Genomic DNA, 20,488 nt, shown 5'->3' with positions numbered 1-20,488 from the left:
TCTGCCCGGCGCGAGGGGCGCTCTGCTTTAGGGCGCCCTGCGCGCCGGGCGGCAGGCTGCTATCTGCAGCGTAGGGAGTCCTGCGGAAACTCCCGCGGGCTCCCCAGGCTTGCTCATAGCTTCCTAAAGCCTGGAGTGCGAGAGGGGTCGGTGCGCACTGACCCCTCTCGCTCTCCAAGCTTCAGCCAAAGCCTGTATTCGCCCCATAGGACGCACACAGATTTCCCCTTCATTTTTGGAGGGGAAAAAGTGCGTCCTATAGGGCGAAAAATACGGTACTTAAATTTCCTTCATGCTAGTACGAGTGTGAAATGGCCTTAAATTTTTTAAGCAGCAACATAAAAGGCATGAACCTGAAATGCTGTAGAAGCATAGCTGTGCTGAGATGCTGAGGTTTAGGAGTAACAGTTCTTGAGTCCAGGTTTTATAGTCCAAGAATTTTCAGTTCCTGAATTGTAGGAGACATCCCCTCTTCCTCATTGATTCCTTCCAACTGGATCTTTTTCAGATTTCTTCTATAAAGCATACACTCCTGTTTCATCCAATATCTAGTAAATGGTACTCGTGTATAAAAGGCTCCTCATTTAAACAAGAGGGAATGTTTTTCACTTCCATTGAGCTGTGGGAAATCAACCTTGATTTGCTGCGTTTTAATACATTTTAAAACATCGAAACAAATTCTATGTGGTTATTGTCAACGTATTTTATTCCATAGTTAAAGGTTAGAAAAATAATGCTGACAAACAGCTGTATTTCCACCTTGAAGTTAGTTTCAGGGGAATTAATTCTGGTGAACACGCAGTATTATTATTTTTATACAGAAACTAATATTCTAATCTGCAAAATGAGAAAGTCAGTTGGTACTAAAAGGTAGACAATAAAAAGATGCCATGAATATGAGTCACTTGTGGTGTATTGTGTAGAAGTTTTCCCCACTGGAGCAATGTGGCCTTCAAGTGCATAGTTGTGCATAAGAGCAATTAGTGCTCTATGATGGGTCTTTGAGGACCCCATAGTGAGAATGCATTCATTCAAATGGGCCACTCCTGTGATCAGGCAAGGCATCCTAGCATTTAGTTCCATCTGGAAAATAGCAGAGTAGATTTGTCTCTGTCAAAAAAGAAAAGGGGGTGGTGGTGGAATGCCACCCTGGCAATTAGCACAAACTGCCTCATCATATTGTGTTCGGTAGAGCCAACCAAGGATAGGTTGCGCTACAGAAATAAGTGATACTCCTTCCCAAAGGGGTAGTTCCAGTCTTTCAGTTAAAGTGTATGTTCCTGACAAGAGAGGAGCAGAGGAAGCTTTCTGCTTTTGTCTCTTATTCTTTTTATATGGAGACCATGAAAAATTGTGTCATTTTCCCTGTTAACAAACAAGCATTTATTTTAAATATTTGTGAGCTGCCCTTCATTTTTAAAAAAAATCCTAGGTGCTCATAGCCATAGAAGCAATAATTGCAACCATAGGATAAAAACAGCAGAAAATTTAAAAGCATTTCCTACAATACAGCTAAAAACCAGCAACATCAATAAAAAAAAAATTCCCCACAGTGTTAAAAGATGCTGGTTAACATTCTGGAAAGCTGGACAAATAAAATAATTTTCACTCACACTCAGTTTGGTAGGACATGTGGTTTGGCCACAGGGAATTTCCATAGGAAGGGAATTAAAAGAAAGATGTATTTTGACTGAGAAGGCCCTCTTCCTGGTCATCACAACCCTAACATTACAAGGCAGGGGGACCTGAAGAAGGTCTCTGATGATGATTGTAACATTCAGGCAGGCTTGTGTGGAGAAGGTGGTCCTTTAGACATTTCTTTTTAATGCATGCTGCTGAACGTGGGAAAGAATAGACCTTAACTCACTTCTTTACATAGAATTTAGGCCAAGATTTTGGGAAACAAGATTACTTTACTCAGGGAAGTTTTTAATATGTAATGCTGTATTGTTTTTAACACTGATTGGGAGCCGCCCAGAGTGGCTGGGGAAACTCAGCCAGATGGGCGGGGTATAAATAATAAATTATTATTATTATTATTATTACTTTCCTATATGCCAGCAAATGCTTGTCAAATATATTATTGCATGCAACCCCAATCTCTGACTGGTGATAGATTCCAGAGGTGCCTGCACTTGACCTAATATTTGGTTTCCTTAGAATGAAGATCAGTGGAGGCTGTGGTGTCTTTAGGATATATGTCTTTATTTATACATATATACAATCTGAGCATAGGATGAAGGGTCTCACAGTATTAACACCCCAACAGATCGTGCTTCTCCATTAAGTTTTCAGACAATCTCCCAGGTCACAGATCCAACACAGAGCAGACGTGTGTTTGTCTCCAGCATCCAGTATCAGCCAAACCCTCATACCAGCCAGGTGAGGGGAGCAGAAGAAATGCCTAACCCCTCCTGGACAGCACCATCACTTAGTTATAGCTCTTGCAACCTAGCTCATTCTTTGAGATCCTGAAGAGAGTACTTAAATAGTCAGCTAATACCATTACAGTGGTACCTCAGGTTAAGTACTTAATTCGTTCCAGAGGTCCATACTTAACCTGAAACTGTTCTTAACCTGAAGCACCGCTTTAGCTAATGGGGCCTCCTGCTGCCGCCGCGCCACCGTAGCACGATTTCTGTTCTCATCCTGAAGCAAAGTTCTTAACCTGAAGCACTATTTCTGGGTTAGCGGAGTCTGTAACCTGAAGCATATGTAACCTGAAGCATATGTAACCTGAGGTACCACTGTATATTTCAAACTAGTAGTCTCTTCTACTAGATTAGGGCGGTCCAACTTTTCATACCAAGTGGCCACAAGAGAACTTTGACATGAAACCTGTGGGCTGCTCACTGCTTTGTCGTGGGGAGTGATGCCAAAATTTGGCTACAACACTCTTCCCCACCCCCAGCCCCAAGCCAGATAAACAAGGTGCCAGGCTTTGGAAAGGCGGCATGAGTTTCTGGCAGGGTCCTAGAGCCCTCCCACCTCCTTCCCAAAGCATTTTAAATATCTCAAAAAACATTTGATCAGATAAACATGCCGGTACTTGAAAGAAGTGGGTAAGCTTGACTGAAGCATGTGTGGGAAGGGCAAAAAGGAAGGGACAACCAAGATTTGATCCATAATCTGTACTAGTGTCTTCAGAAATGAAGGCAAGGGGAGTTCAGCTTATTTTGCAGCCCACTGGAGCCACACCTGCCCGTTCAAACATACAATTATCTTCACTCTTAAGCTGTGTACACACAACATTTTATTCTAGAAACAATGGAGAATAAGCACTTGTTTTTCCCCACATAGTCCACACCGAATCTACATCTATTGACCTCCCCCCCCCCGCCCTGCAGCACTTCTTGAGAAACTGGTTTCATTCTGAAAACAAAAATTCATTGCAGAATGATTCAGCATTACCCTGCAGAGTGTGTCCATTTGAAAATAGATGTAAGCAAGGAGTGTGTGTGTGTGTGTGTGTGTGTGTGTGTGTATCGACACCTGCCCAATGATGTTTTGAGTGGCCATTTACTAAGGTCCCAATAACTTCTTCATTCATCTGGGACATGTGCTGGGAGGAAAAGGCATGGAAAATTTTCAAACAAGTATCAATCTAGATTGAAAGCAGCATTGTGAGAATGAGCATGAAATATTCTGGATTGAGGAAAGCTACATTTTTGTGCTATAAATGGGTTAGTGGTTACACAGCCTTAGATGCCTCATGGTTTCAGCATGAGACTTTGGAATTATGCTGCCAGTTGGAGAAGTGGTCTAGAAGCACAAGGCAGTTTCATATGTTCACAGGTTTATACTACTTCCCAAATAATTTCCTGCTAAATTCATGGAGTTCTCTGTGTGTGTTTTTCAGGTGACCTGCAAGGACTGGAGCAACCTGGCAGGCAAAAATTACATAATCTTGAACATGTCAGACAACATTGACTGCGTGAGTGGCTTGCTTTTTTATTAACATTATTTACTACATTTCTGTCCTCTTTTCTTTAAAGCTAAATCCAGATGGCCAGCATTCAGTGCACTGTGAACAAGTACTAGAATAATAAGTTACTGATACTAGCAACTTCACATGAATTTTTACATGGAAGGAAGTCCCATTAACTTAGTAGGGTTTTGTTACCAAATAAATGTGCATAGGATTGCAGCCATAGTCATCTGTATCTTATTGGAGTAGCATGGGATCCAGCCTTGAGGAAGTGGCAAATACACCCCTCTGGGAATACATGGATCAGGCTTTTTGAAATTTTGGTGTTGATTAGGTCTCTGAAACAGAGACGTGGATCTTAGCTTTCTCACATCTCATATGTGACACATAACTGAGACTTGAGAGGGAGCACTCATGTCTTTTTGAAGTTCTGTAAGAAGCAACTCTGCAACTTGTCTTTCTAGGTAATTACAATGATGTCACATCTAGGAGTATAAAATAATACCCTGATGCTGCCATAGGAGATATTTGATAGGCATGACCAGATAACTAATTTAGGCTAATATGCAGTAAGATTCTGTTTTTGTCAAGCAAAGCAAACATTTATTCCAGTAAACATAATGCGTAGAATAGTTGATATACCATCTCCAAACCACAGGACTCCAAACTTTAAGGTGCTTATGTACCTGCAAATAACAGTTGCTGCAGATTATTCCCATCTTCACAATATATGTACAATTAGTTGCAGATCTGGCAGCAGGCAGTGCTGATTGGCTTACAGTTGTAGTCCCTTCTGACCCCCTTCCTGGAGCAGTTAAAAACCTACATTGTGCTTTTCTTTCTTTTTTAAAAAGGTGCTTCTTGAAAATTCACACAATTATCTGTTCATCTGGCACTTTTTTAAAAAACACAATCCATTTGAGAACATTGTTAAATAGCTCCCAGGAGGAAGGGCTACAGCTGTTAGCCAATAAATGCTGTGTAAATGAACTCTGCTGCAAAACCCACAGAACTGGTTTACCTTATGCTTTGACCAGGAGGGGAGAAAGTCTGTCTTTCATCAGTGCTGTCAGTATACTTCAGGGCACAGCAACTTCAGTTTCTTCTGTCTTGTCTCTATGTGCCCATAGAATGAATTTCTGTCTTCGCCTTTAGTCTTCTTATACAACAGCAGAATATTAAGAAGAGGAATAAGCCCATCTGTGAATCCAAGCAACCTATCTTGTATTTCCTGTACACAATGGCATGCAACATACAAAAGCATATTCTTGTTTTAATGCAAACACAAACAAGACATAATTCATCTTCATGTGTTTTCACACACATACACATGAAAACATTTGACCAGTCCTGGCTGGACGGTTGGACTTAACCATTATTATACTGTAGTTCCCAAGGATCTGGATCAGGGCTTTTTTAAGTTATTTAAAAATGAGGTGATTGTACTTCTATACTGATAAAAGTGTTGTGGGTGCCAGCACAAAATGGCTGCCATGGTCAGCAAAAAAAGAAGTGCCGGTGCTTTGGGGGTAGCCAATGAGGTGCCTTCCTTAGGTTGTTGGATTCCAACCCTCATCAGCATGGCCAATGAGAGGAGTCGTGGTCCAGTATTAAAAAGAAGGCACCACACTGGCCACCCTAAGCCAGATGAACCAATAATATATGGCCCTTGATCCAGTCTCCATCTGTACCTAGACATGTTGGATTATCTGAGTGCCTTGGCATAGGTGGACCAGAAGGCAACAAACTGACGTAAGTGGCGGTGGGTAAACGTAACTGGTGAGTGAATGAACTCGACTGCTGGCTGATTGCTTATTTATTTACTTTTATGGTCTTTTATTCTGCACCTTCATTACCACAGTAGCTCACAAATACAAAAAAAATGCAATATTCATAATATGAAAACATACAAAATAAAAACAGCAAAGGACATATCAGTTAAGAATTCAATTAAGATAAAACCATTTAAAATTTCAGGTTTTAATGATTCTTAAAAGCCTTGGAAAACAAATACGTTTGCGCCCAAAAGGTGTCACATAGGTGACAGACAAGCCTTGGGAAGGGTATTCTAATGGTGAGGAGTCACCAGCTTCCACACCTCAGATGGTGACAGCACCTGGAAGAAGGCTTTGGATGACAATCTTAAAAGACTTGACAGAACTGCTAGATTGGTGGGCAGTTAGCTAGGTGGGCTACAAGCTTATTCAGCTAGTGAAGTTTTTATTAATAATGGTGGATCACCTCCTGTATGAAAACCAGCAATTTATGTGTTTGGGCTTACACGTAGGCAGAAGCCACTGGAATTACATTACTAAAATAACACTATGATGATGAACAACAATAACACTAAGAACATAATAATAATAATAATAATAATAATAATAATACCAAGCAGACATTTTTTTCCTGAACCATCCAGAAGGAGAAAAAATATGGTTATTATTCTTTTCTATTATTTTAAAGTTGTTTCTCCTATTTGGGGCTGGTTATGTAGATACCTAGTATTTGAAGTTTATATAAATTTAAACTATTGAAACACAAAGGAGATGTTAACTTAGAGCTCTGTTTTTGCAAAGTTTTAGTTAGAGAAAATAAATAGTGATCAGCTGTTGTTTCAGAACAAATAGAAAACTTCTGCAAGCATTCTGATAATTTTAAATTCACATGATGGAAGGATACCAGGTATCTGTAGTGAGAGACAGAGAGAAAATGTGCATTTACTTGGCTGGTTCTAATAACTGGCTCATTAAACTTATTAAGACTTAGCTAATTTTGTTCTAATAGTTATAGAAAGAAACCTGGCTTATTTTTCTCTGGTAGTTGCAGAAAAATCAGATAATGTTCTTTTTTACACATTCACACTTCTGCGCCAAAGGGTTAAGGTATTCCTTTATTGTTGCTTCTGTCATCAATGATGCTAGAAATAAAAGCAAACAATTCGCAGTGTGAGTAGTTCAGAGTTCCAGCCTGCTGCCACTAAATCTTCTTTAAGTGCCTCTTTTGCTTCCCTGTTATCTTGTTTACTATCTAGTGTCTGTTAACCAGACACATTCCTCTAATCCATTACTCTTCCATCAATCTCATAAAGCTGCAGTTAATTGATGATCTAAAGTCCCTTTCCTGTTAAAGATCTCCATTCATAAGAATGTGTGATGGAGCTGTTTATGAGAAACCTTTCTCTTTTTATAGTAGCGGTGAGGAAGTCCTTTAAAAAATTGTGAAAATGAGAAGGTCAAAACTGTATTTCATAATTTTAAAAATAGAACACCCCTTATCTAACCCACTCTAGAGCAGAAATTTATTTCAATTTTATTGTGAACATGCTTTATTTTCCCTGGCAATCTACTATTACTGTGTTTAAGGGCCTTAGAAATCTGCATGTCATATTTAGCAGCCTGCCACAGAATTGAGTCATATATACAGAACTCTGACTATATTCAGGTTTTTTTTTAAAGTAGGGAAGTTCTTGTTCTCATGGTTGTGAAGAATAACTTGAATAGATTGGTGCGGGTCCTGTTTAAACTGCCTTTTCTGCCAAGGTTGTGGCTGCCGCCGATTTTGAGCTGCTTGATAGAAATGAAATATCTTATTTCTCAGTTACCTTATCTCAATCCTAATAGAAAACTCAGTTCATAGAGTGCATATATACACACAGGAGAGAGGTAGCAGCAGGTTTTGGAGAAGCCCAAGGTTTGCAAAAGTGGAGAAAAAGTAGAAGTTGGCCCCCCTTCCCAAAACTGCCCAAGGAGAACTGAATATGCTAAAGAGAATTTGTTTGACTGCTGGAGGGAAGGGGGAAAAGGAAAACCAGGGGGTGAAGTGGAAAGACATGGAATAACCTGAAAGGAGTCATGGCTTGCTGGCTAAAACAGAATGAACTTCAAATCAAGATGGTGTCTAAAAGATGGAGGATTTGTATCTTTTCAGTACATGTCATATGGAGCCAGTGGCAATAGAAATTTCATTTTAAAGATCACCAAATCCAATCGAACAATTGTTCAGTTACTTTCTAAGTACATTATGCTGTCTGAATATAACTGCTCTTAGCACCATCCTCATGCTGTCTGATATATTCCTCTTCTCCCAAGTCTTTGGCTAATTAAACAACTCAAGGCCTTTTAAACTTTTTCTGTGGGGTTACTGTTTTTGTTTATTGCTGTGTTATATATTTTTGTGTTTCACCCTGTGATCTTTGGGTGAAGGGTTGCATAAAAATGTAAATTATTATTATTATTATTATTATTATTATTATTATTATTATTAATCATTATTATTCAACATGTATAAAAGCACTGGTTCTTTCCCCTCGTTTCTTTTTGTGCAACTCATGTGAATGGAAAGACTATTTTCCTGAATGCAAATTTTCTTGACTCATGCTAAAGAACTTTGCATGGTTAATCTGAACTCTGGTCTGTTGGGTGGCTGCTTGGAGAGCATTTATGCTATGGTTGTAGTTGTGTGGCCCCAAGCTTGTTGCCCCTGAGGGGCCTCAACACCTATGTCCTCTCTCCATTCCCCTTTTGACAGGTTATTTGCCTGGCCGTGGCAAGATAAGTTTTCCTCAGCTGGCGACCATAACCTTCGCCTTGTGAGGTGCGGTGCTGATGGGTCTTTGTGACTCAGGCCTGACTCCTTCTTGTCTTTCCCAATTAGGCCTATGCCTGCCCTGAGCGCTTGAGGTTGCCATAGCAACCAGCACTACTAGCTCGTATTAATAATCTGGGTGGCCTTTAGGTTGGCACAGCAACTGAACAAGAATAGAAAGGGAGAAGTGGGAGAGGTGCTGCCAAGCGATGTGCATCATGTCAGTAGAAAAGGACCATTCCTATTTGACCTACAATCTGAGCTGAATGATGAGGCCCCTGGACTTTTATAAACACTTTTATTATTCTTTGTATCTTTCCGTTCCTCCAAGGAGCTCGGTGGGAGATGTACATGGGATCCAAGTGATTTCTGACCCCTGCTTGTTTACCTCAAAGCATCAGGCACCTCTGGATTCTTATACATTTACTGTGATGCTATTTCTTTCCTTATAGTGGGAGCTGAGTTTTTAAGATTTTGTGTGGTTTTTAAAAAAAGAAAAAAGAAAAAGAGGAAAGTTGTTGGTTTTCTATTTGATTTTCCTTCTCCCCAACATTTCAGGTGACAATGTTCCATTTTGATATAAAACCCATTTTTGCAACTGGAAAACTAAAATTATAAGTAAGTAAGTAAGTAAGTAAGTAAGTAAGTAAGTACGGGACGCAGGTGGCGCTGTGGGTTAAAGCCTCAGCGCCTAGGGCTTGCCGATCGAAAGGTCGGCGGTTCGAATCCCTGCGGCGGGGTGCGCTCCCGCTGCTCGGTCCCAGCGCCTGCCATCCTAGCAGTTCGAAAGCACCTCCGGGTGCAAGTAGATAAATAGGGACCGCTTAACAGCGGGAAGGTAAACGGCGTTTCCGTGTGCGGCTCTGGCTCTGGCTCTGGCCAGAGCAGCGATGTCACGCTGGCCACGTGACCCTGAAGTGTCTCCGGACAGCGCTGGCCCCTGGCCTCTTAAGTGAGATGGGCGCACAACCCCAGAGTCTGTCAAGACTGGCCCGTACGGGCAGGGGTACCTTTACCTTTACCTTTAAGTAAGTAAGTAAGAGTTTAAATTTTCCAATTACAGAAATGGGTTTTATATCACAATGGAATATTGCCACCTGAAATGTAACTTCAAGGTGGTTCACGAGATAAATTCTCTTCATACAGGAAGCCAAGATTATGCAACCAGATAGTATGAAATGAATTAAATGAATTTTTGGTGAAATTAGGACTATGAAACTGGGTTGCAAGTAAATCTGCATTTTGAAAATGGCAGCAACCAAGATGGACATACCACGCGAGGGCATTATTAGGGAGCACAAGAGGAAAATATTTGAACAGTAGGTGTTTGCAGGAAGAAAACGGGAATTGTAGTAAAGGAGTGGTTTGGTCTGCAAAGTGTCATTGCTGTTATCCGATATCCTCCATAGGCTTGGCCTTGAGACTGACCTAGGTCTAATTTCCTGAAAGCCTGCACCCAAGCCCACAGGCTTTTTTCCCCTGCTGACAGGTTTGGTAGGGTGGGAGGAGTTTCTGCATTCAATGGGATGCATCGGCTTCTGTTTAAGAGACTGACAAATGTTCTTTTTTGCAGGAGGACTTCCGTGTGGAGAGGGGCCTTCAGTTGCTGGCACTGGTGGATGATGCTTTCTCCAGGTATGAAAATGGATTGCAGGGCCAATGGTTGATCTCCTTAAGCAAACCCAATGAGAATGACAAACATCTGCTAATGACCTTGGCTGGAGAACATGGTAAGTTGTTATGGAAGGGCAAAAGAGCTGAATAATGTCTCACTGTACTTTTGATGGCTCCAATCTTTGTGTGCTATTTCTCAATCTTCCTCCATGTTTGCTTCTTATTTCCTTCCCTAGGGCGACCTGTGAAGTTCTTTTCACAGATAACACTTTTGTCTTTCCATCTAAGTTTCTGAACTCTACTCGATGCATTTAAAATAGCTACCACTTCTTTAGAGAGAAAATTATTATGCTGATAATGATTATTTATTCAGTTTTTATACCACCTTTCCTCCAAAGGAGCCCAGAGGAGCAAATTTGTCAGTACTAAAATATTACAATAAAAATTATAAAAACAGTTAAAAACAACCTTTTAAAAACAGTTTTAAAATTCTTAAAGCAATCACCTTGGCTCAGTCGGTAGAGCATGAGACTGAAGGTCGTTGGTTTGAGCCCCATGTTGGGCAAAGATTCCTGCATTGCAGGAAGTTGGACTAGATGACCCTCATGCTCCCTCCAGCTCTACAATTCTATGACCTACTCTCACAACTAACAGTTTATGGGTGGCTAGCCAAAAACAGATTCTAGAATGTGATAGCTAACACCCTTCCCTTAGTTATATGGTGCTATGGTTGCCAAAAGTTTCTTATTTTAAGAAAAACCAGTTGCAAAGACATATTGATAGGCTCACGTCTAGTAGGCATCCAAGCAAGGAGAAGATAGCTAGCTCTCAAAGCAGTGACAATTGGGTATGCAAGTTTGGAACATGTTATGGTTAATATATGAGTGGCACCACAAGCAGTGTCCCATGTCACTTTTTCTCTATAATCTCCCCCATAACATTTTAGTAGAGCAAAACAGTGGAACATGATGTCAGTGTTTTCCCACTGAAACACAGCTGCAACTACATTGGTACCTCGGGTTAAGTACTTAATTCGTTTCGGAGGTCCGTACTTAACCTGAAACTGTTCTTAACCTGAAGCACCACTTTAGCTAATGGGGCCTCCCGCACCGCCGGAACACAATTTCTGTTCTCATCCTGAAGCAAAGTTCTTAACCTGAAGCACTATTTCTGGGTTAGCGGAGTCTGTAACCTGAAGCGTATGTAACCTAAAGCGTATGTAACCCGAGGTACCACTGTATCTGTGTGCATGTATGTATAATTCTTAATGCTTTATTATTTCAAATTTGCAATGGCCAACATTTCAATAAAACTGGCACCATTACTGCCACACCAAATGCAATGTCTTGGTTCAGTGGAACTGTCACAGTGGTGAGTCTCTGTGAAACCATTTAAGTGAGCAGAGGAAGAGCTTCTCTGCCTTGCTACCCCCACCAAGTTGATTACTTCCAAGGCTACTCAACTTAGAATATTTCAGTCACTCTGTGGCTACCTTTCTTGAGATTTGTACAGAGAGAGACCAAGCAGCCACCAGTGCTGCTACTCAATCTGAGAATCCTTGCATAGTGTCTCGATGCCTCTTGGCCTGGGGCTTCTCAGTCCACTTTGGTCTCTATGGAAACAACACACAGTAATGTGCTTCCTTTGCTGCCATAAGCCTAGGATGCTCTAGGACATAGGGTGTTTATTTTGTTTTATTCATTAGAACATTTCATCCGTTTTGAGACGGCATACAACAAATACTAAAGACATAACATCTACATGAAAATAAAAACATAAAAAGGAAAATGCAGCAGGTGATCTGTGTATGATATATAACAATATGTAGTAGTAATATTGAAACACACTAGCCTTGTTTAGATCCCCATTAATTTTTGTCTATAACTGGGCAATCTTCTTCCTGGAAACATGCATGGCTTTCCTTATGCTGCTAAAAGTGGCAAAAAACTTTGATAGAAAACTGTTGCAGTATCTCTAGAATTCTAAAATACCGTATTTTTCACCCTATAGGACGCACTTTTTCCCCTCCAAAAATGAAGGGGAAATGTGTGTGCATCCTATGGGGTGAATGCAGGCTTTGGCTGAAGCCTGGAGAGCGAGAGAGGTCGGTGCGCACCGACCCCTCTCGCTCTTCAGGCTTCACGCAGCTCTCCGCAAGCCGTGGGAGCCCACGTCGGGCTCCCACAACTTGTGGAGAGTTGCCTGTTCTGGGGGCTGGGGTCGGGGGAAGCTCGGGAAGCCTGGGGGGGAAATAATTTTTTTCCCTTTATTTCCCCCCAAAAAAACTAGGTGCGCCTTATGGGACGGTGTGTCCTATAGGGCAAAAAATACGGTAATTATCTCAGGGCAGCTTGGAATAGTCTCATCTGTTTGCCTAAGAAGATTTGTTGTTTTTCTTTCTTTCTTATTTTAATTTTTTTTTATTTAAACAAACAAAAGGGGGAAGCAACTTTTAAACAATTGTACATCATGTGGTATTTTACTTTTCATTTTTTAATACAAATCACTAAGATTGAGTCTAGACATTTACCAATGGTAAAAAGGATCGTAAAAGTACATCACAGTCATTGTTAAATAAACTACTTCATTAAATGATGACTTTCTGCACAATTGATACGAAGCCATTTGTTTTTCCAATCATATACAGTTGGTATTGAATTTTCAATGGAATGTAAATTAATCGTTCGGCAAGGACATTTCTCTGTAATCAAAAGGGCTTGCCACTGTAGTAATCACTGGTGATTTTGGCAGCTCCCTGAACTGGGACTATGTGTCAAATTATAGACCTTAGCAATATTGTGAACTAAAGTAATCTCCTCCACAAATTGACAATCAGTTGGTATAAAAGAGGCAGAAAAAGAGATGAAGTTCAACACACTTCTTCTTGTCCACATTCTCCTTGGCTTATACCCAACTGACTGGGAAAATAACCATGTTTGACAAGAAAGCCATGTAAGAGCTGACAAATGGTTTTCTAGACATTTCACTGTGTGGTCACTACTACAGTTATTGCCAGTCTGGGAAGAAAGCAAAGCTGATAAGCCATCCATCATTTTCACTGGGATACCCTCCCACATTTCTGAGAATCATAAGCTATGGTTGAGGTACTGTCAGATTTGGCAGTGGAATAATCAGTGGGGAAAGAGTGGATTCAGCAGATCAGATTTGAAGTGGAAGCACTGATTTGCGGAGGGAGGCATTTTATATTTCCTGCTTTCTGGATTCCTTTATTCCTTTCCTTCATCAGTCTCTGCTTACACACATTGTAGCTGATACTCTTGAGTTCTGAAATTGATCTAGTGCTCTGAAAGGTGTATCCTGTATTATTATATACTCAGGAAATTATTCTTTAATACAGGTATTCTTCTTCTCCAGAAATGCAAGTGTGTTAAAGAAGAGCACATTGAACTAATGTTTCTATCCCCACCCCATGTGTTTCATCCTCTAGGAGTTGTCCCAACAAATGATGTTCTCCTGGCACTAGGTGACATGCGGAGGAGCTTAGCTGAGGTAAGACCTTGTTCAGTCGTACACAGCAGACAATGCAGTTAAATTGCCCACCTTGAAAATTAGCCCCATGCTCTAGCCTAGCTGGGCTCAGAGCCCGGAATAGGCATAGCGATAGCTCAGCATTCAGTGCAGAAATCCCTTCTTTCCTGTCTGGTAACTGCTGAGTCATCAAATGCCAATTTCTGTTAGCTATGACTGATTCTGTGGATTGTAAGTTTACACTGTGTACTTTTTAAAAAGTTACCATTATAGTCTTTTGAGATCCTGCTTGTCCTTGCTGAAGAGCATAGAGAAATGCAGAAATGATTTTCTGCATCTGTCACACCAAAAATCACTTGGAGCTTTCTGAAGGTGTTGCCTGTGGGTTCTTTTGAAGGTATAGTGAACCTATAAATCTTTTCTATTCACTGTGCACGGGGATTCATAGTTTTCTTATTCGCAGCAGCTCAACTTTCACATTTGATCTCTGAAATGCCTTTGTCGTCTAGGAAGCTTATCTCATTCTCTGTTCAAATGAAAATATGACCTTACATTGTCCTTGGGCATGCTTTGTACCCAATGTGCCATGTTACATGGACAATGTGAAGCTCTATAGAACTTTAATCAAGGTCACAAGAACTTAGAAATTGGCTGAGGGCCTTTCTGCATGATCACATCAGCCAATGTGTAATATTCTCCCAAGTGACTTCTTAGTGATATCAAAGTGATATCCTATATATTTTGTGTGAAATAACCTCGCTGTATTTGGATAGCTGTGTTGCTGTTTGCATCTTTACAAAAAAAAATAATATCTTGTTAGTAGATAAACATAGCTTTAAAAGAACTGAAGGAAGAACAAACAAAAATATCCCTAAAAGAAATGACTCATAAAATGCTTTAGACATTGAGAAGAGGTTTGCTCCCACTTGCAACAAATTTAATCACAAACACTATCAGTTGATGTCTGCAACTTTCCACCCAGTAATCACAGTAACAATGGACTTGCTGCCTGGAGGAATTCATTTCCCCCAGTATTGTGCTCTGATTGTTCAGAAAATGTGACATACTACTTCTGCACTGTATAAGGCAGAGACTAGTGGAATGATATCTGTGGGCTAGAAATTACCTACAGAGTTCACAGAACTCACTACAGGTGAGATCCACATGTGCCTGCCTACACTGTAGGAATGCATAAGCAGCAGAATCAAAAAAAGAATGGCGCCCCTTTGATCAGTTATTTGAACCAAAACCCTTCAGCAAGAAGCCTTATTGCTTGATTCCACAGCAGCCAATTCTGATGGCTCATTAGAAAGGCTCTTCTTTGGGAGCAAAATTGGAGGGTAGAGGCTAAAAGGAGCCCCCAGTGGAAGATCTGTCTCACAGACCTGAGCCTCAGAACCTGTTTTTAGAAATCAAAAGAAGAACTGCCTCTTCCTTCTTTGCCAACATAATATGCACCCCATCTTCTGTTACCGACTCCTGAATACCCCACAATCTAGCAGAATTTCCTCCTACAACACACTGCCTCCATCTCCAAACACATATGCCCTCAATTCATTGTCCCCATCCAGGGCTACGCTGTGCTAGAGCTCAGGCCAAGAGTCTTATTTTCAGTAACCAAAGATTTGAGTTTATTGTGGTATGCAGTATTTACAATCCATTTTGACTTAGTCATCTTTGGGGATAAAATATCACATCTTACTGCAGTGATTCACTTAAAACATTAGTCTAAAGATTTCTAGAACAAGTTGCCTCTGAAGAAGGCAATTTATGCAACAAAGTCCTGAGAACAGATTGCAAATGCAACTATTTTTGGTTTTAGATTGGAATTCAGAACTACACAACTACTTCAAGTTGCCAGTCACGTCCCAGCCAGACCCATAGTGACTATGGAAAGCTTTTTGTGGTGCTGGTCATTATTGGATCAATCTGTGTCATCATCATTATAACAGGACTGATTTACAACTGCTGGCAGAGGCGCTTGCCCAAAATGAAGAACATGGTGAGTCCCAGTGTGGCATCTGGCTTGAACTCTTATTCTTCGAAGGATGGAGAATGATTGTAGGAAGTGCTTCCTGATTTGCCTACTTTCCTTCCTAAATGTCAGGCTTTTGAATGAATGAATAAATAAATAAATGTTTTCTCTCGCATCTTGTTTGTCCCATTTCTTTTTCAGTCACATGGGGAGGAGCTACGGTTTGTCGAGAACGGCTGCCATGACAATCCAACCTTAGATGTAGCCAGCGACAGCCAATCAGAAATGCAAGAAAAGAAGCCAAGTGTGAATGGTGGGGGAGCTGTTAATGGACCTGAGAGCTGGGATGTCCTCATTAACAAGCGGGCAGGCGAAGAGGGAGATGTGTTTGAGGAAGATACACACCTTTAAAAGAGGAGTCGGGTGTTTCTGATTGCACTCTTGTTTGACTTAAGGGCCATTTGGTGAGGGTGGCTCCTCAGGAACTTATTTTTTTCAGGTTTGGAATGGATCTGCCCATCACGGTCCTGAGGCACCATCACAGTCCTGGAGTCGGAAAGGCCACGAGTGGGTGGGGGGTGGGGCGTGTTTGTGTGTTGCTGTCAGTAGCGCCAATGTTTAATCACTTTTAAATGCACTTGCTCTAGTTCTTTGGTAGGAGTGGAGGATGGCCAGGTTTGAAAAATAAATGGTATCAAGGCTTAGCATTGCCCCAGAGTGGTGTTTACAGAAGGATTCGTCACAGAGGCAGTAGGCCAGTTTCGCACAGGAAAAAGTGGGTTCACAACCTGTCTCAAAAGGTACAGTGGCAGCAAGGAAAGACAGCATATTTCTTGTCTAGGCTTGGGATATGATGCATTAAGACAGTCTTGCAATTCACCACTCACCTTGTTGCCCAGCATGAGAAACGTTTACTTCTAGTGAATGACCAGCAGGATTTTCTACTCAAGCTGCAAAGTGGTTCATAACTGTTAAGTGCTGGGCTGACAGATGTATTGTGTGAGCTGGTAGTTTTAAAAACTCTGTATGGTTGCTATTTAGGCAGAACAACTCTGTTCTGCTCAGGTACCTGACAGAGCCCTAATTTTAGGTGCTAGCAGGATATTGCATTGCCCCTTCCCTTACTATGACATTTCGAAGTAACAGCACCTTTTGTGGATCCAAACCTAGTGGAAACTACAGAATTTGACCATGCCCTGAACTGATCTAGCTTGGTTGATCTGAATCCAGAAAAGTATTTTTCTAATACAGAATGAATTCCTGCTATCACCTTCACAAGTTTCCTGGACTGGCAATTAGAGATCAGAATTTTGGGGCGGCAGTGGGCAGGGAAGCCAGCTGGGAAGTCTCCTTCACTTTAGTTAATGCACTTACTATAACAGCTACGCGGATTGCTGCGCAAGTCTTATTTGATTGACCTTGAATGAAACAGATGGAAAACTTAAGTGTCCTCTTCTGTACCAGTGGAGTAAATTTTGATTTCATCTACCCAGTTATATGTCAGGAATAGGTCAGTTTAAACAAATGAGGTTAGTACCTTAGTACAGTAATACCTCTGGGATCAAAACTAGGCTCAAGGGCTGCCATATGAATGCTTTGTTAGCATGCCTTGGGCAAACTAGAATGCCCCAGGCTTCTTTGAGAAGCACTTGCATATGCAGAACCTCCCATCTTCAGTGCTGATGGCTGGTCTCAACATATTTTTGCTTCCTTTTCTCCAGAATGTTACTCCGTTACACACATCTCATGGCTTGTCTCACTTCAAAAGGAAAATGACTGACACAAAAACTTGTTATGATTGCCTGTCTGGCTCAACCGAGTTGCCATTAATAATACTTGCTCTTTAACAGAACCATCACACACAAAGATTCATGTATATTTAATGGAGATTGCCGATGAACTTGTAATGGAAATCTGTTAGCATCCAATCCGTAGCTCTCTCTGAGCACTGAAATCTGATCTCCCAAAGACATAAAGCAATCTTGTCTGCACAGTTTAATTTCAGATATAAATACTGCATAAATCTTATGTACAGTATTGCTAGGATTCTTTTTAAAAAATTGTTCAGATGTTAGGCAACAGTATTAGTTCCAACTAAAATATTCAATTTATGTGAATATCAGGACTGCATTTTCTCTCTAAAAGTTGATTCTTTTCCATGGTTTGGATTCTATGCAGTCATATTGCTGCACAGAGCTCATTCAGGATTTTAGAGATCTTTTACATCTTCCCCTATTTATTTATTTTACTCCATGCTTTCTTTTCCCCTTCATTAGAGGCTTCTTCCATCATTAGAGGCTTCTTCCATTTTGTCCTATCTTAGGGTTTATGAGAGCAGTTAGTCATTATCTTTTTTGCTGTAGTTTTTTACTTGTTTAAGATTTAACACACACATACACTATTTCCTCTCTACAATGAGTTAGGTTTGTACTCATCTTTGTTATATACATGGAGCCACACTGGCCTCTGGTGGTGGCTGAGAAAAATGCATTCAAGGAAAAATGGTTTTGTTCTTGCGCCACCTTCAAACACACAAAATACCATGATTTCAATACCTACTGTTAACTGGTTAGCATTTAAGATGGAACGGTTAGAAATGAAACTGCAGGCCAACTCTACTCCAAAGTAGACAAAAGGAAGCCAGCAGAGCACTTTCCAATGACATCTAGAATTAAGCTTGTGGGAATAGTGATGATAGACCTTGAGTCTTTAATCACATGGATTTAAAAATTAGCATAGAGCTATAATCCTGTTGGCTTCACTACTCGTTGTATGAAAAAATAGAGGAAAGGGAGCAATCCTTAATTATTACTAGAGAGATGTTTTACTGGACCAGCTTCTTTTGTTGATGTGAGAAGTATGCAAGCTTTTGAATGACGGTAAAACTCTTTAAACAGTTAGAATGACCTCACAAAACTTTTTGAGTCACCTTCTGATTTAATGCAATGTCATGCTATCATAAAATAATTCTTTGTAAGTCTACCATTTTGAGGACTGGATCATCTAGTACTGTAGATGGTAAACCGCTTTCAGACAAGGAGATGTGTGTTCCTACAGAGATGAGAAATTACCATTCCCCTGGATGTAGGGTACAAGCGAGAGACATTAAAATAAATGAAGGGACTGTATAGTCTTAGTCCAGATACTACACCACACGATTATATATGCTAAGAATAATTAAGAACCCACACTATGGTTTCAGCTTCCAAATGTACAACTCTGCACTCAGCTTCTAAACTTCTAAACTTCACAAATTTGCTTCTTTCACCATAGTGCTCCATAGAGCAATGTCCCTAAGTGATTTGTCAGTGGTTTGTGAATTCAGACATAAGGGCAAATTACAATTGGTACAAACTGTGGTTTGCAAATCAGCTTCCAGTGTTGGTTTGATATAATGGTTTACAAAGGATTTCTATTACATCTACATATAGCCAAATAGTCACAAAGAGAGATGCTTCACTCAGCTTCATGGACTACTGCCCTTACTTGATGCATGGTTATGACATTCTAGGTCAATATGTAAGGAAATGCAGGGAGGATATGAGAATTCTTGGCAACTCAGCATGGTCTTGTGGTGACAGCCTTGCGCTTTGAGAACCACTGACTCAGAAAATAATCTATGGGCTACCTAACTTAACATCTGGTGCAGAAGCCTCTCTGCTGATTGTTCCAGCAGTGGACAAGAGTACAGATTGCTACACAGATGTCTCTCAGCAGGACTTGCCTCGGACACTGATTTCTCATGAATCTCTGATGACAATAAAGCATACTTTTCCACTCTCTAAAACCAAACACAACTCCCTCCTCCCAACTAAAAAAACTAATAAAGGCTGAGGAATCTGCTGTCCTAGTTCTTTTGTTACATGCTTGTGAAGATAAAGCCTCCGATACTACTATTAGCCTTACTATCCTGGCTCCTACACTGCTATATTACATTAAGGATATGAATGGGATAGTGTGGATCTCCAAATCACTGCAGTGATTCCCAAATGAGGGATTGAGAATCAGCTGGATAAGAGTGGGATGGATAGATTGCAGCAGAGAGCTGAGAAGAATGGTTGGGGAAGAATTATAAATCAAATTACTCTGATTGAGATGACCCCATTAGAAAGACGGACTGCAACCCTACACCCACATAAAATTAATTGAACTTACTGAAACATATTTCTGAAAAAACATGCACAGCATAAATTGTACTGTTAAATTTTAAACATTTGGGAAACGCTGCACGATTGCTTCCTCTTATCCCTGAGTCTTATTTTTCTAAGGAGACTGAGAAAGTTGACCTTCATTTGGAAAGTTTCCTTAATATACATAAAAGTAGGGTTTTCTTGATGGAAATTTTACATACTCCAAAATGTGATGGTTTTATCATCTGTCATTTCACTTGCTAGCAAATGTTCCTTAGTCACCAGTAGCACTTTTTGAAATAAAGTTTCTGGTCAAAATACAGAATCTTCTGTGTTCATTTCCCCAGCATGCTTTACTGACTTAAGCCTCAGCTTGAAAAAAAAGATTGCTATGTTGTATGTGTATGCAATATGCACGATGCATATGTTATGGTGAGGGTTGAAATTTGGTAAGGCATACTGAACACAGGTTTTGGAATTAACCGAGGGAACATTACATTTATTTATCAATTTATATCCTGTCATTCCTCCCAAAAATATGGAGTGATATTTTAGTGGTGAGAGGTAGATTAGGTTGAGAGAAAGTAACTTCCTCAACTGTTCTATCAGCTTCATAGTGCAGCAGTTTGAATCTGGGATTTGATTAGTTGTGTTTCTTCAAACAAAGACCTGATCTAATTGGCTGCATTAGCAGCTGGAAGAAGCTAACCAGGGCTATGAATGTGGAACAACCTAGCAAGGGAGTCCCATCTAATGAAACATTTTGGT

The 20,488-nt window shown here is 40.5% G+C and overlaps 1 protein-coding gene across 4 annotated transcripts in view; it reads left to right on the top strand.

Annotated features, from left to right (window-relative positions):
* PODXL2 (podocalyxin like 2) overlaps window positions 1-18,229 on the top strand; it is a 55,443-nt gene extending 37,214 nt beyond the window's left edge. For all 4 annotated transcript variants that reach the window (XM_079964527.1, XM_079964528.1, XM_079964529.1 and 1 more), the window contains exons 4-8: window positions 3,860-3,934; window positions 10,086-10,242; window positions 13,575-13,636; window positions 15,438-15,617; window positions 15,792-18,229. In XM_079964527.1, coding sequence (XP_079820653.1) covers window positions 3,860-3,934; window positions 10,086-10,242; window positions 13,575-13,636; window positions 15,438-15,617; window positions 15,792-16,001 — 684 coding nt within the window. In that variant the 3' untranslated portion in view covers window positions 16,002-18,229. The remainder of the gene's footprint in view (window positions 1-3,859; window positions 3,935-10,085; window positions 10,243-13,574; window positions 13,637-15,437; window positions 15,618-15,791) is intronic.
* Window positions 18,230-20,488: the final 2,259 nt, after the last annotated feature.

Source organism: Podarcis cretensis (assembly GCF_951804945.1).
Source record: "Podarcis cretensis genome assembly, chromosome: 2".
Taxonomy (NCBI): Eukaryota; Metazoa; Chordata; class Lepidosauria; order Squamata; family Lacertidae; genus Podarcis; species Podarcis cretensis.
This window is presented reverse-complemented; position numbering and strand designations above follow the sequence as displayed.